The 14,044-nt window shown below is 53.9% G+C and overlaps 1 protein-coding gene across 4 annotated transcripts in view; it reads right to left on the bottom strand.

The window, feature by feature from the left end:
- Positions 1-1,071: 1,071 nt before the first annotated feature.
- MAP1A (microtubule associated protein 1A) overlaps positions 1,072-14,044 on the bottom strand; it is a 21,722-nt gene continuing 8,749 nt past the window's right edge. For 2 of the 4 annotated variants that reach the window (XM_025038793.1, XM_025038796.1), the window contains 6 exons: positions 12,168-12,250; positions 11,753-11,893; positions 6,023-11,557; positions 3,199-5,692; positions 2,845-3,065; positions 1,072-2,645 (listed from right to left, as the gene is read on the bottom strand). In XM_025038793.1, coding sequence (XP_024894561.1) covers positions 2,490-2,645; positions 2,845-3,065; positions 3,199-5,692; positions 6,023-11,557; positions 11,753-11,893; positions 12,168-12,250 — 8,630 coding nt within the window. In that variant the 3' untranslated portion in view covers positions 1,072-2,489. The remainder of the gene's footprint in view (positions 2,646-2,844; positions 3,066-3,198; positions 5,693-6,022; positions 11,558-11,752; positions 11,894-12,167; positions 12,251-14,044) is intronic. The other 2 variants (XM_025038794.1, XM_025038795.1) reach the window with 2 other exon arrangements.

A 14,044-nucleotide genomic window follows, 5' to 3' on the forward strand; every position in this document is an offset into this window, starting at 1 on the left:
TATAAAAATAGAGATCAGGCATCCCAGGAGGTCCCTATGGCAATCAGCCCACCATCCTAGAATGTCTTCAATGAGTAGTATTGCAAGGGAGAGAGTTTCTATCTCTGTGGAGCACCAGAGGGTACACAATGTCTTCTCATCAGACCCTTGGAATCGCCCTCTCAATTTTTTACTCTGATGCTTTGGAGTATTAGGAGGAGATGAAATAAGGGGGTTGTGCTCTTTCTTTATCCCCTTGACACCTTTACATTGGGAGAGCCCAGAACACTAGGAGGGCTGGAATATCCCCTGCCCATATATTCACTTTCACAACTTGACTTCTCCTGATATACCTAGGGCTATAAAAGATTTCGTTGCAGGGAGAAAATCAAACATTTAACTCCATGAAAATCCTGACTGCACAAATGAGAGGTGTTTACAACCTCAATAGGCTCTAGATTAGCAGTCCCCAACCTTTTTGCCACCACGGACCAGTGCTCCTATGAGATCTAATGCCCGATGATCTGAGTTGGAGCTGAGGCTGTGATGCTAGTGCTGGGGAGTGGCTGCAAATACAGATGAAGCTTTGCTCGCTTGCCCACAACTCACTTCCTGCTGTGCAGTCTGGTTCCTAATGGGCCACAGATCAGTACCAGTCCGCAGTGTGGGGTTTGGGAGCCCTGCTCTAGGTATCTTAGGGCCCCTCAACTCCTTACCTCTTTGGTGTTCCCCTATCCAAGGTATTTGATTCTGGTTATTCAGTCCTCAGCTCTTGACACCTGTGCTATACAGATCCCCTTCCCAGGAGACTCCCTTCCCGCTTTCCTCCCCCAAACCAAATGTATGTTCCCACCTTTGGCTCCTGTTCCCCATACTCAGCCATTCTCATCCATTTTCATGAATTATGCTGGCTCCCCATATCCTTTTCTCCATTCACCCACCCTGTGTTCTCTGGCTTCCTTGAGGCCTGGAATTGCTTCCAGTTATCAGAGACATCAAGATAAATTGACTGTGCTGGGAGAAACATAGAGGAAGCCAGGGCCCAGCAACTAAGCAACGTGTGGAGTCAGAAAAAGCCTAAGCACTACAGCATCTGTAATGAACTTGATTTATTGTTAGAGTTGGAGGCGGCTCTGTTACAGCAGCTGGGAACTATAATGGGGAAGTGTGGGGAGGAGCAGAGCACAGCAGCATGGGGAGGGTGGGAGCTAGTAAGAACACAGGCAGGTTCATTTTCCTTTCCACACAGTCATTCGGCAGAGAAGCAGAGCCCTGATGAGCATCTGGATTTCTCAGTCCAGCAGTAGTCTGGCAGGGCTACTCGTTGGCTTGCTAGGGGTGAGGTCCTTTCCTGTGTTGGAATTTTCAGCCTGTTTTCATCTCACTCAATAGGAGTTAAGTTTAAGCTCAGTTTCCTCTCCCTCTTTCCTTCCTCCCTCTCATTTTTCGCAAGTCCTCTGGCATGGCTTCCACCTCCCCAAATCTCTATTAAAGAGTTTGGGGCTGGAAAGGCAGCCAGCATTCTCATTTCAGCTGCAGGATGGCATAGTGGAATGTTGGGGGAGTCACACATTGCTGGGGTGTCAAATGTTGGGATGTCAGGCAGTGGCTTATTTTTAACCCATTACACACCAGGCCACAGTAGATGACCACATGCAGAGAAGCCAAGCAGGAGATGAGAAGGGATCAGGATAATTGGAATGGGTGGGTGAAAACTTCAAAAGGTCAGGGAGCTTGGAAAATTCTGGGATTGGGGCTGGGCTCTTCTTGCCCCTTTGTGCTGCCCAGTAGGCCTGATCTGGACACAGCTCTGGGATGTGAATGGTATGAAGCAGGGGCTGAGAGGATAAGCTCCTTTCTTCTCTCATCAGTCTGTTGGTCAAGAGCTTCAAGTTTTAGATTGAGACATTCAAATACGGAGGGAAGCAGTGGGACAGTGTAGCAGCGGTGTACCCCCAGACCACTGCTGGAACCCAGAACCTGATGAGTAAGGGGATGGAAGACGGAGAAAGGGGTGCAGCTCTGGGCACCTCACTGACAGCATCCTGCCCCCAGGTCACATAAGTTACTATTGGAAATCCTTCCTAGGGATGCTAAATAAATAGATTGAGATAAAGAAGCCCCTGGGATTGGGGATATGATCTCCCTCCATGAGGGAGGAGATTGCTCTCTGAGACCCATCCTCACTCCCTACCCAATACCAGCATTTGGCAGTGCTAGGAGATGTGTCACTCCAGGGTTCTCAGGCATCAGATGACCTCCTATCCTAATTTTGTACCCTCCCCCTATCCTATTCCTATTACCTTTGGTTTTGAGACTCATCTCAGGTATGGATGAGGGAAAGGGACAACCCCTCCCATTCAGTCTAGCCCAAGTATCCACAAGACATCCTGTCTCCCCCGCCCCCTCCTCCCCCAGCTCCCATGTTCCCCAACACCAAAGGACTCAGCAGTAGCCATTCTCTAAGGGAGGTGGGGGAGCAGATCCTTGGGGAAGGAAAAGTGGTTCTTTCAGAACTCAATCTTGCAGGCTGGGAAGGACTCATCCTGCATGACCACGGTGCTGCTGCTAGCCAGGACCAGGACGTTCAGTTGTTGCTGCTGCTCATGAGTCTGCTGATACCACTCACGAGTCACTTCTGTGTCATGAGTAGGGATCAGAGTCACCTAGGCGGGAGATAAGACATGCCTGATGTGAGAATGTGAAAGGAAGGTAAGTGAGGAGGATAGGGCACCTGATGGTCCAGGAAGTAGTCCCACTGCCCATAGAAAGGGCTCAGTCCTTTTATAAATAAAGACCGTGTTCCACTATTGCCTCTGAATAAGCTTTGACCAGACTACCTCCTTGGCGTCCATTGCCACTCACCTGAAGATTCTCCCCCCATTGGGCCTTGCCCTCCAGCAGGGCATCCAGCACAGCCCGGCTCGGCTCGCCATTGGCAGGGTCATTCCCACTGACCACATAGTAGGATGCACGCACTCTTCGGAAGAAGTCAAGGTCAGCAGTCTTGCCACTGCAATGATTCGGGATATAGGCGAGATCCACATATACAGGGGGAGCAGAGCCGCCCTTGGAACCCAAGGCTGCTGTAGAGACAAGCCGGCACTCATTGTAGAGGGAAAGTAGACTGCTTTTGGCAACCTTAAAAATCCTGGAGCATTTGACCAGCCACACCCAGCCCCAATCCACAGTCTCTCCTATTTTTCAAGTCATACTCACTCAGTCCTGCCTTGAGTCCATTGACCAGGCCTTTGGACATGGGGCTGTGTCCGTCCTTTTCCTCTGCTGGGATGACCTGGCTTGGAGTGCTGCGTGGCCGGGGTGGGACCCGGGATGCTCGGTCTACAGGACCTTTACCAGGGGTAGGTGAGCGTTTTCCCCGAAGATCTGGACGCCGGGCAGGAGATGCTGGCTTGGCCTTGCCTGGGGCCCTGCGCCCTACTCTCCCCTGTGCCTTCTCCTTTTCCCGTAGCCTCTCTACCCTTCCAGACTCTGAGCTTAGCCCCTCAGGGTCAGCCATGCACACATCAGGGCGGGGAGGGGATGGCCGGGGGTCTGGCTGGGGGATAGGGGGAGGGTCATGGCCAGGCCTGGGATGGTGAGTTCCACTGACCCCCCCAGCTTTGTCCACAGGCAGGAAGTCCCCATCTTCATCTGAATCGAGGGCTGCCTCGGCTGTAATGGATGGGCACTCCTCAGTTTCTGGCGGAACGTCAGAATCTGACTGTGTGGAGCCTGAGTCACTGGCTGACGTTGGGGGTGTCTCATCTGCCACAGGGCATGGGCCCCCTGTGGCCCCAGGGCCCCCTACCCGGCGCCGTCCCCCTCTCCCTACCAGCCGAGCTTCCTCAATTGAGAGGTCACTGTCATTCATGGATTGGGGCAGAGGTGGGTTCAGGAAGGATGGCGAGAGCTCCCCACAGTGGGGCCGGGGCTCGGAGGCACATCCCTGGGGCCCAGCCTCCATCTCAGGGGAGACACTACTAGATTGGCCCTCAGAGGTCCCTCCAGGGCACAGTGGCTGCTCAGGGGAGAGCAGCGTGTCAGGCCGGCAGCTCCTCTCAGCTCCCTCAGGCCAGGCCCCACGTTCCCAGGCAGGGCAGGCCTTAGCCTCTTCTTTCTCAGCCTTGGCTGGCGCAAGGCCCGGGGGGTTGGGGCTGGTTTCAGTTGGACCATTGGTGGCATAATCCCCAGAGGGACCCTGGAAAGGGCTTGGCTTCTTGGTTGCTGCCACTGAGCACTCCAGGTGGCAGGGTAGGGTGCCATCATCCACATCTCCAGGCAGGCTGGGAGCCGGACCTGGGGCCAAGTCCAGTGAAGCTGGAGGTGCTGGGCTCAGAGGATTGAGGTCCCAGAGGCTGTGGGTAGCTGCTTCCATTCCTGGGGCCAGCTCTACAGATCCCTGTTCTGCAGCCTCCAGGCTAGGAGGGAAACGCTCAGCCACGCTTGAAATCACAGGTGTGGTGGCCTCAGAAGAGGAGCCTTCAGACAGGGCTGGTGAGGAAGGTCGTGGCAGATTGGAGAGGAGAGGGGCCCCAGGAGAGCTGGGTGATGGGAGCTGGGGCAGTGAGGAGTCCAAGCTGGGGGCCTTGGTCACTTCTAAGTACTCATCATGCCGGGCTCTGGTGGGAGGCCCTGGAGCCAGAGCCAGAGCTCGGTCCCCGGAGAAGGCAAGGGAGCCACAGGGTGCTGAGCGAGGTTCAGCTGGAGAGGGCAGCTGTGGAGGAGCTGGCTGCAATGAGGAGAAACCAAAGGCTGAAGCTGGGAAGTCCAGGGTGGGTCGGGCAGAACCCAGGTGTGAGTCCAAGGAAGGGCTGGTATGTGCCTCACTTTCAGGCCACTGTTTGGGGGGCCCTGCAGGGATGGAGTGAGGGGGACTTGGGGACTGGACCTCTTTCTCTGGCTGCTCCCGAGCCCCCTTCTCTAGCTCTGAGTCGCTAGTGCTGTCATCCCAGTGATCCCGACCTGATTCCTTGGGGGATGGGCTTCTCCTCTCTGGGCTACAGCTCAGGATATTACCATTAAGAGGGGGGCTTGGGCCTTTGCTCAGTGGGATGGGAGCACGGGGAGGTACTGCAGGAGGGATGAGACTGGGTTCCACACTTGGCCCTGGCTCAGGCTCCTGCCTGGGGGGTACGGTGGGTCCTGCCAGGGCTGCATAGCTGAAGGACGGGGTGTCAAACTGGAGGCTCTTGGGTGAGACAGGAGATGAAAGTTCCTTCTCTGCAGATGTGTTTCGGCCAGCTGCCTCCTCCTTGGTTGAGATGTGTGGGGGCCAATCCCCTGCTGCTCCAAGAAGAGGTTCCCTAGTGGGACATGCAGGGCCAAGACCAGTAAGCATCATCTGTTCATAGATGTCCGCATACTGAAAGCTTCTCTCATCAGGATAGGGTGTGGGCTCTCTCTGCTCTGACTCGGTCTGCTCAGGCTCCTGGGTGGCATGGCTCTCACTGGCCTCTGGAAACTTGGAGCTGCGGAGGCTGCTGTCAGGAGCCCCAGCCTGACCTCCTTCTTCCTTTTTTCCTTCAGCCTTGCAGTAGTCCTTCCCAAGGGGGGAGTATGGCCCACCTTCTAACTCAGCTGCCCCCTCCTGCACTGCAGCCACCACACTGTCATATTCAGCTGTGCCCCAGAAGGGCGCAGGAGTGTATGGCTCAGGGGCAGGAGCTGGGGGAGCTGGAGCTGGGGAGAGGGGTGCAGGGGGCAGGGGTCTCTTGATTATTTGCCTACACAGCCCAAATTCACTCTATAATTGCTCAAACCATTTCTATTTTTGCATTTAATAGGTTTTGCAATGTTCTTCTTTGAGCAAGAAAAGAGGGAGCCTTTTACATTTGTCTGAGTGCAGATTTCAAAACCATCTGCATCCACTATAACTAGGAGGATTGTAAACAAGAGCACAGCTTTCAGGCAAGGCTTAAAAATACACTTCTCATTCTGCCAGATTTGAAAGCAGAGAAGCTATGGCATTGTTTTGGCTGGGTTTGTTTTTGGGGGTGGGGGGTGGGGGGGGGGGGGGGGGGGGGGGGGGGGGGGGTGTTCTGTCCTTGGGCACCCATGGTGGGATGTCAGCCAGCCATGAGGGGGTGGTAGGTTCATTCCTCATGGGTGGCATGGTCTTAGGCTCCAGGATAGGGCTCTCTTGTCCTGGAAGCGGAGGAGCCCTCTGTCCAGCCATCTCAGGTGGGGAGGCTGGAGGAGAGATGATCTCAAAAGGGGAGCGGGTCAGCTTGTCTTCTTCCTCTGGTGGCAGCCCAACTGGTGACTCAGCAAGCCAGCGCTCCACCTCCAGCCCCTTTTGTGATGAAGGCTCCTGGAAACCCTTGAAGTCTGAGGCCCAGGGGCTCTGGGGCGAGTGTTCCAAGGGGGGTACTTCTTGCCCTTCATCTGGCCCCTCATCGAGGAAAGTGTTCTCCCGCTCTTCTGTGTACCGCGGCCGGGCCCCCTGGCCATCGAGCTCATGAGGGAACCAGACCTTCCGCTCACAGCTCAGTTCCCTCCAGTATGTGTCCTGTTCCAAGGCCACATCCTCTCTGCCCCTCCAGTACCTGTCCTCTTGCTCAGGAGATGTATCCTCCCATGTCCGGGCAGGCTCTTTCCGTTCTCCAACTGGCTCCCCTCTGGTCGGAGATGTTTCTCGCCACTCCTGCTCCTTCCAGTGTTTCTCTTCCTGCTCCTGGGCCTTGTCCTTCTGCTCCGGGCTCTCTTCCAGTTCCAGAGCTTTGGTCTTTTCCAGCAGAGCTTCTTCCTTCTGTTCCACAGCCCCAACTTTTTCTGAAGATTTTTCCTCTAGGATCTTCTCCTTTGGCTTCACGGTTTTCTCCTCCTGCTCCTGAATTTTGTCCTTCTCTTCCAGATCCTTATCTCTCTGTTCAAGAGCCTTATTGTTTTGTTCCAGGGCTTCATCCTTCTGTCCTAAGGCCCAGTATTTTTGTTCTAAGGCCTGATCTTCCTTTTCCAAAACCTTGTCCTTCTGTTCAGGGGCTTCATCAGTGTGTTCTAAGGCCTTGCCCTTCAGTTCAGAGACTTTGTCCTCTGGAGTCATGTCTTTATGTTCAAAGTCTCTGGCTTTTTGTTCTAAGGTTTCATCTTTCTCTTCTACGACTTTGTCCTCCTGTTCCAGGGTCTTGTCTTTTGGTTCCAGAGCCTTGTCCTTCTTTTCCAGAGCTGTGTCCCTCTGTTCTAAGACTCTGCTTTTTAGTTCTAAAGGCTTATCCTGCTGTGTCACAGCCTTCTTTTCTCCCAGAGCCTCACCTTTCTGATCGATGGCTGTATCCTTCTGCTCTATGACAATATCCTTCTGCTCCAGAGTTTTGTCCTTCTGCTGTAGGACTTCATCCTTTGACTCAGGTCCCTTGTCCATCTGCTCTGGGGTTCTGTCTTTCAATTCTGGAACTTTACCTTCCCACTTGATGGCAATGTCCTCCATGACAGGGCTTGGCAAAGACTCAGGACTCTTAGTGAAGGAGCTATCAGGTGTCAGAATGTGTTCACCAGGGCTTGTGGTCACTCCAGGTGAGTGCTTCCCATCTCCCAACAGTGGAGAGTGAGAGAAAGGGCTGGCAGATAATTTTCCATTGGGGCTCTCATCTGTGATATCTGCCTGTGCAGAGTATCCAGTGTTCACATCTGTGGGAGGAGACACTGTGGCTGCACAGGGTTCTGGAATAGACTCGGGAGCTAGGTGCTGAGAAGTATCCTCAGCCTGCATCAGAGGCCCCTTTTCTTCCTTTCCGAGGCTTAGTTCGCCAAACTGGAGGGTACCAAGGCTTTCTGGAGACAGCTGTTTAGAAGAGATATCCAGAGAAGTCTCTTTGCTGGGACTCTCTTCTGAGAGAGAAAGTGACCGAGTATCTTCTGGAGATACCTGTGGCCAAAGGTCTTTGTGTAGGTGCTGCTCTGTCAGGCCAGAGGGAGACCTGAGGATGGTTTCCTGGTTGGCAACATCTGGTGAGACCACACTGAGGACCGAGAGGGACTCTGCATCATCAGGGGAGAGGCTTTGGTCAGGAAATTGGAGCACATCATCTTTCTGAGTTTCACCAGGTTCTTGGAGAGATGCCCTCAAATCTCTGGGCAGGACTTCTGTTCCCAGAATTGGGCCTGTGGGCTCTTGTGCTTCCATAGTCTCAAAGACTATTGCTTTGTCCTGTTCTGGCAACAATTGGATGGTGTACCCTGTATGTCCCCCAACAATGCTGACAGCTGCTTCCTGGGCCTGGGGGCTCCAGGGAGGAGGCAGCTTTCCCCCCTCCTCTAGTGTGTCCTCTTTAGGCCCTGGCTTGACTGTCTCCTCTGCAGCATCTTCCTTGACCACACCTGGGGTACGCCTAGTGTCTTCGCAGGAGTCTGCTTCCTGAAAGTCTTGCGGCTCAGACTTTTCTTCCACTGGGGACTGATGAAAGGGTGTGTGGGTGGCACTGGGTGGACCAGATGGTGGAGGAGAGGCCATCTTCACTGTGCTGTCATCTGGGCTGAGGCAGCGCTCCTCCAATTCTCCGAGCGCTGATTCCCCTGGATATAGGGTGTGACCAGGGGCACCGAACATCGGGGTTCCATATTGACTGTGAAGTTTCTCAGACAGCTGTACACTTGTGGTCTCCTCTTCCTCTTCCACAGTTCTCTCTTCAGGTAAGCCCTTCCCGACACTCTCTCCTCTCTTCTCTGACTCCCCAGTCACAGAGAAATCCTCACAAGGTGGTGATTTGAAGCCCTTGTCTTCTTCCAGTGAGGAGGTGGGTGAGATGGTACCAGCCGATGGCACGTAGTCCAAGCCCTGAGTGGCTTCAGTGCGGGATGATGGGATGCTTGTGACTGTGTCGAGCAGCAGGGAGCTCTTGCCTGTCTCCTCTGTCTGGGGAGCTGTGAGTGAAGCCACAGACTGGTCCTCAGCCACAGATGTGGCAAAGGAAGAAAGCTTGTCGCACTCAGTGATTGAGGTAGCCGAGGACACATGCTCCTCTTCAGCCAAAGGGGCGGCCACCATGTTGGGAGGGTAGGTGAGTTCAGTCTCTGGTGCTCCGTAGCCTTTGCTGGAGGTGGCAGGAACAACACTGTCTACAGGCTGGCTAGCCTCAAAGGGGCCAGGGCCTTCGGGCCCAGGGAGGTCATAGGTACTTGTAGGAAATCTAGGTGGAGCTGGGCGCTCCTCCGGCTCATCATGGATCTCCTCATCTGAGATGGTCTGCTCGGTCTCTGAGTAGCCAGGGATTGTCTCATCCTGGATGTAGGAGACGTGCTCAGTGGCTCCTGCAGGTGTGGCCAGGCTGCTTAGGAAAGATGAGGTCTCCTTCTCAGGGGCCTTGCCCTGGAGTCCCAGTTCCCGGCCCCCGAGAGCCTCCCTGCCCCTTGGAGTTACCTTCAAGGCTTCTTGCATATGTTTTTGGTAAAAACCCTCAGCCTTTGTCTCTTCCTCTTCCTCCTCATCTGAAGGGTGCAACTCCTCCTCCATTTCTTCTAACTCAGCCTTCTCTATCACATCCTCCTTTACCTCAGGTTCACTTTCCTCTCTGGCTTCGGTTCTATCAGGGAGCCTCTCTGCTTCCTTCTGCTTCTTTTCCTCCCAGGTGTCTTTCTCTTCCTCTGTTTCGGCCCCAGAATCTGGGCCTCTATTGGTGCCTTGCTCCTCAGGGATGTCTGGGACGACCTCTTTCTCCTTCATCACAGGCTTTTCTTGTTCCAGCCCTGAGACAGAGGGTAGTGTTCTCTGGGCAGCTGTGCTTGGGACTCCCTCCTCCGTGGTGCCTGGAGAGAGCGGTTTCTCTCCTAGTCCTATGTCCCTTTGTTCATCCAGCAACCTCCTCTCCTCACGCTTCATCTCCTCAAAGTCCTGTGTGAGGTCCTCTGGTGAAGACAGGGCCAGTTCCCTGTGCGCACTGACTGTTGGGAGTGGTACAGCCCCCTTCTGGGCTGGGGGTGTCCGGGGCTCAGAGGACAGATCCTTCTCCCCACGGGCAGCCCGGCTCTTGTCCATCTTTACTCTGCCAGGGGCCTTGGCCTTGTAGAGGGTCTTACGTACCTCAGGGGTAAAGGGCTTCAGATCTGGCTTGGAAATCTTCTTGACCTCAGGTTTGGTATCTTTCCTCTTCTCCTCTTTCTTGGCATCCTTCTTCTCTTCCTTTCTTCCTTCGTCTTTCTTGAGCTCCTTTCTCTCCTTCTTGATCTCTTTTTTCTCTTTGTCTTTCTTCTCCTCCAGCTTTGATATCTTTTCTTTCAAGTGCTTCTTCCCCACCTTATCTTTGATCAACTTTCGCTTCTCTGCCTTCAATGCCTCGCTCGACTCTGTCCTCACCCTCTCAGGCTTGGCAGGCTTCTCTGGGAGCTTCTCAGATGATTCTTTTACCTTCTTCTCTGTCTTGGCTAACTCCTTGGCCAGTTCCGAGCGGGCCTCCTTGGCTCCTTCCTCAGCCACTTCCTCCCGTTTGGCCAGCTTGCTCACAGCTGTCTTAGTAGTGGCCTTGAGGCTCTCCTTGCTGTCGGCCCGCTGTTTGATTTTGCTGGGTTTGAGGTTGGCAGGCACAGCCCCAGCAGTCAGGTCCTTCTGTGTGGCCACTGGGTAGCGCAGGAAGTCCAGGTGCCGAAGCTTTTCCAGGCCTTCCAAGATCTTGTTCTGGGGAGCATTCCCTGGAAAAAGCACACGTACAATCTTCTCAGTGGGGCTGGCTGGCAGCCAGACCACGAGAGCAGTGATAGAGGTCAGGTAGGGCACCGAGATCTCAGCCTCCTTCCCATTAGCCAGCACAATGCCTGTCTTAGCTTTACTATTGCCTGCCCACTTCTGCATGAGGAACTGCATCTCCTTGCTGTCCTTGACAGGATTGAGGACATACATGTCCAGCCGGCCGACACCCATCTTGTGGAAGAGGGTCAGAGGCTCAATGGTGTTGCTGACCACACGGTACAGAGGCTCAGCTTGGATGCCCAGGCGGTTTAGGTGCTGCAGAGTGAGGCAGGCCTCCTCAATGCTGCGCTTGGCCTTCCGGGAGGCATCAGGCAGCCGCAGTTTATCTGGCACATTGAAGAAGACAACTCCAAGCTCCGGAGAGATGAGGTTCTTCACCCAGTCGCTGTAGCTGCTGGAGCCCTGGGACTGCTCCTCCTCCAGTTCTGCCACTTTGCGCTGCAGGAGTCCATTGATGCCTGGCAGGTTGTCTGCCCCGATGTGTGTGAGCAGCACTGAGTCAATGCGGTCCAGATGCCGCACCAGCTTCCAGAAGCAGGACTTGCGATCAGAGCCACCATCCACTAGGATGTTGAAACCATTGACGGCGAAGAGGGCAGAGTCCCCGCGGCCACCAGGGAAGATGTAGCAGCAAGGCTTGGAGAGCTTGAGGAAGCCCCCTGAAGTAGGAGGCTCTAGCAGGTCAAAGGGGGATGGCACATCCACAGTCTCAGAGACATACTCGGAGAACTCAGCCACACCATCCATTGTGGGCAAGGTGGGCTCAGGGTTTAGCCGGAGGTGCAGGGTCTCTTGGGAACTAGATAGTCCCAGATGGCTCCAATCACCCTCCCCTAAGCAGGACACGGTGAGGAAGGCCTGGAGCCCAGGGTCTCTGTTGCTGAGCAATTGGGCAATCTAGAGGAATGGGAGATAGAAGGCTGATCAGGTCATTAAGTTTGTCTTACCCCAACTCATATTCAGTCTACTAATCTTACTTGTCTCTAAGGTGATCTCCCACCTTTCTGTCAGGACCCCCAGTTGTCAAACAATATGAGAGTTTCCCTTCCTTGGATCCCTCCCATATTCTGTTCCTGCAGACATGGAACTTACCTCTGGGTTGTGAAGGACCTGGACAAAGTTTTGATAGGAGTAAGTGCCGCTCTGTAGGATGAGGTCTCCCCCTGGCTCTAAACTTTGCCCACTCAAGATTAGTAGTTTGTGAGCTGATGGGCTGCTAAGGAGATGATGAACCTAGAATAGAAGGAAAGGAGTAGTCACAGATGGAGGAAACCCAGGGAAGAGCACTGAATGTTCGTTTTCCCCGCAATACTGCAAGGCCATGCTCCCCACCAGTAGCACCACAACACCTCCAGAGTGGGAATTGTAAGGCAGCTTAGATGGCAGAACTAGAGGATGGTCCAAAGCCAAGTCCAAGAATTCTTGGCCTTACAGCAGTAGCACTGGCAAGGGTGAGCTACAGCACTTTCAGCAGGCCCTCGTGGCAAGGCCCAGGCCCAGGCCTTACCTCAGAGCTGATGCTGTCGGCGCTGGGGTTTACCAGGATGATGGTCTCTAGGATCTCACTCTGGTGGCAGAGGGTCCTCTGGCCTGAGGGAAAGATGTAGGAATTTGTTCTGAAGAGAGTGGGTATAGACTAAAACAGAGGCATTGTGTGGGGCAGGGGAGGAAAGAATGCACTATCAGAATATGGGGCTTGAGAGAAAGAGAAGCCTAGCCATCCTAAGATCCTGCCACTTTGGATACTGCTGAGTAAGGTCTAGGGACTACCTCATCTAACCCTCCCCTTTCAGGGGCCTCCCTCCCCTCTTCCACACAGTCTGTCTTCTCCCTCCCTTCATCTACCACACCCTCTGCCTGGAACTCCCGCCTCCGGCTGCCCTGTTGACAAGAAACTTTTGTCCCTCTCTGAGCTCTGAGTTCCTGGTGCAGCTTGAGGATGGGGGACTCAGCTGGAGGGAGGGCTCCTGGGACGGTCCTCACCCAGCTCACTCCTTCCTAGCCTGCCTCTGCCTTGCGCTAGCATGCTTTCATGCTAGTGAGTGCCTGGAAACAAGGAGATGGGCCTTTCTGTGCAGTGTCTACAGACTCCCCATCTTCCTTTCCAACCCCCATCCAACCCAGGCCAGAATTCCCACTCCAAAAGACTCAGAGAAGTCTGCACTCTCTAAACCGTTGGGGTTTTACAAATCAAAGAGTTGATATAGGACTATTAATTTCTTGTTCTGTTCTCTGGTTCCTGAGAGGCCAAGCCTGCACTCACAAACATGCACCCACTCATACTGTTCCCACCACTAAAGGTTTCACAGCTCCCTCTCTCACCATCATATCCCTGGACTCCAGAGAGGCCTGGGTTGCTAGCCTACAATCCATATTTTGTGAACAGTTTCTCCTCTCATCTTTGCCTCTCTCCTATGGGCCTTCTGCCATGGAGAGGGGAACAAGGGGTTCACAAACAAGAAACAAAGAAGGAGAGACTGAGTGTTCCCCAGGCCATGGAGAAAGATAAGACACCCTTAAATCCCCCTATTTACTTTCCTTCCCCAGGCTCACATAAAATACCAAGTAACGCAGCAAAGAAAGTGGCAGGTTAGACAGAAGATACTGAAAAGGGATGCTGCCGTTCCCTGCTCCTGCCCTTGCCAATTGCAGCATAGTGGAGTTACCTTACAAACAGAGGGGTGATCAGATGGCCTGGGGAGTGGGCTGTCTAAAGGATATTGGTGGAAGGGCTCAGAATCCCTCCACTAGACCCTCTTCAAGGGCTCTGACAAGAGAAGTGCAGGGCCAGGGCTTTTGTTAAGTGGGAGAGCCTTGGTGCCAGGATCAGGCAGATCTGGCAGCAAGGGGCTGTAGTTGCAGCTGCAGGGGAAGTGAACTATGGATGATGTCAGAAGACCAAACTCCATACAGGGTGGGTGGGGCCCAAGAGGAATTCAAGGTTGTCTTCTATGCACTTGGGAATGGAGGGAAGCTTTGAGGTCAGTTCAGAGGAGGGCAGGGGCAAGGCTTGGGCAGGTGAGGGCTATGGAGGTTCAGGGAACAGCTGGCCCTAGGCTAGCTCTAAGTAGTTTAGATTTAGAAGGGCAATTTACACCCCCACCTCTGCCCCACCACATCCCAGAAGGTCTCACAGTTTAGCTAGGAGGGTGAGAAAGAAATTTCTGCGGTACAGACTGATTTGCTTCCTATCTGTCCCCGTCTCCCGCTTCCGGTCTATCATTCCTTGCAGCCCCCTGGGTATAACCACCAGACTTCTCTGATTCCAGTTCCTATCTTGGTGGAGACCCTCTCCCTCACCCAAGTGCTTTCCAGTTCTGACTGGCAACTACATGGTTTATATTCAGCATCCTTCGTTTTCAGGCCTGGGAGAAAGCACTCTTT

This window comes from Pteropus alecto, unplaced genomic scaffold (genome assembly GCF_000325575.1).
Source record: "Pteropus alecto unplaced genomic scaffold, ASM32557v1 scaffold86, whole genome shotgun sequence".
Classification (NCBI taxonomy): domain Eukaryota; kingdom Metazoa; phylum Chordata; class Mammalia; order Chiroptera; family Pteropodidae; genus Pteropus; species Pteropus alecto.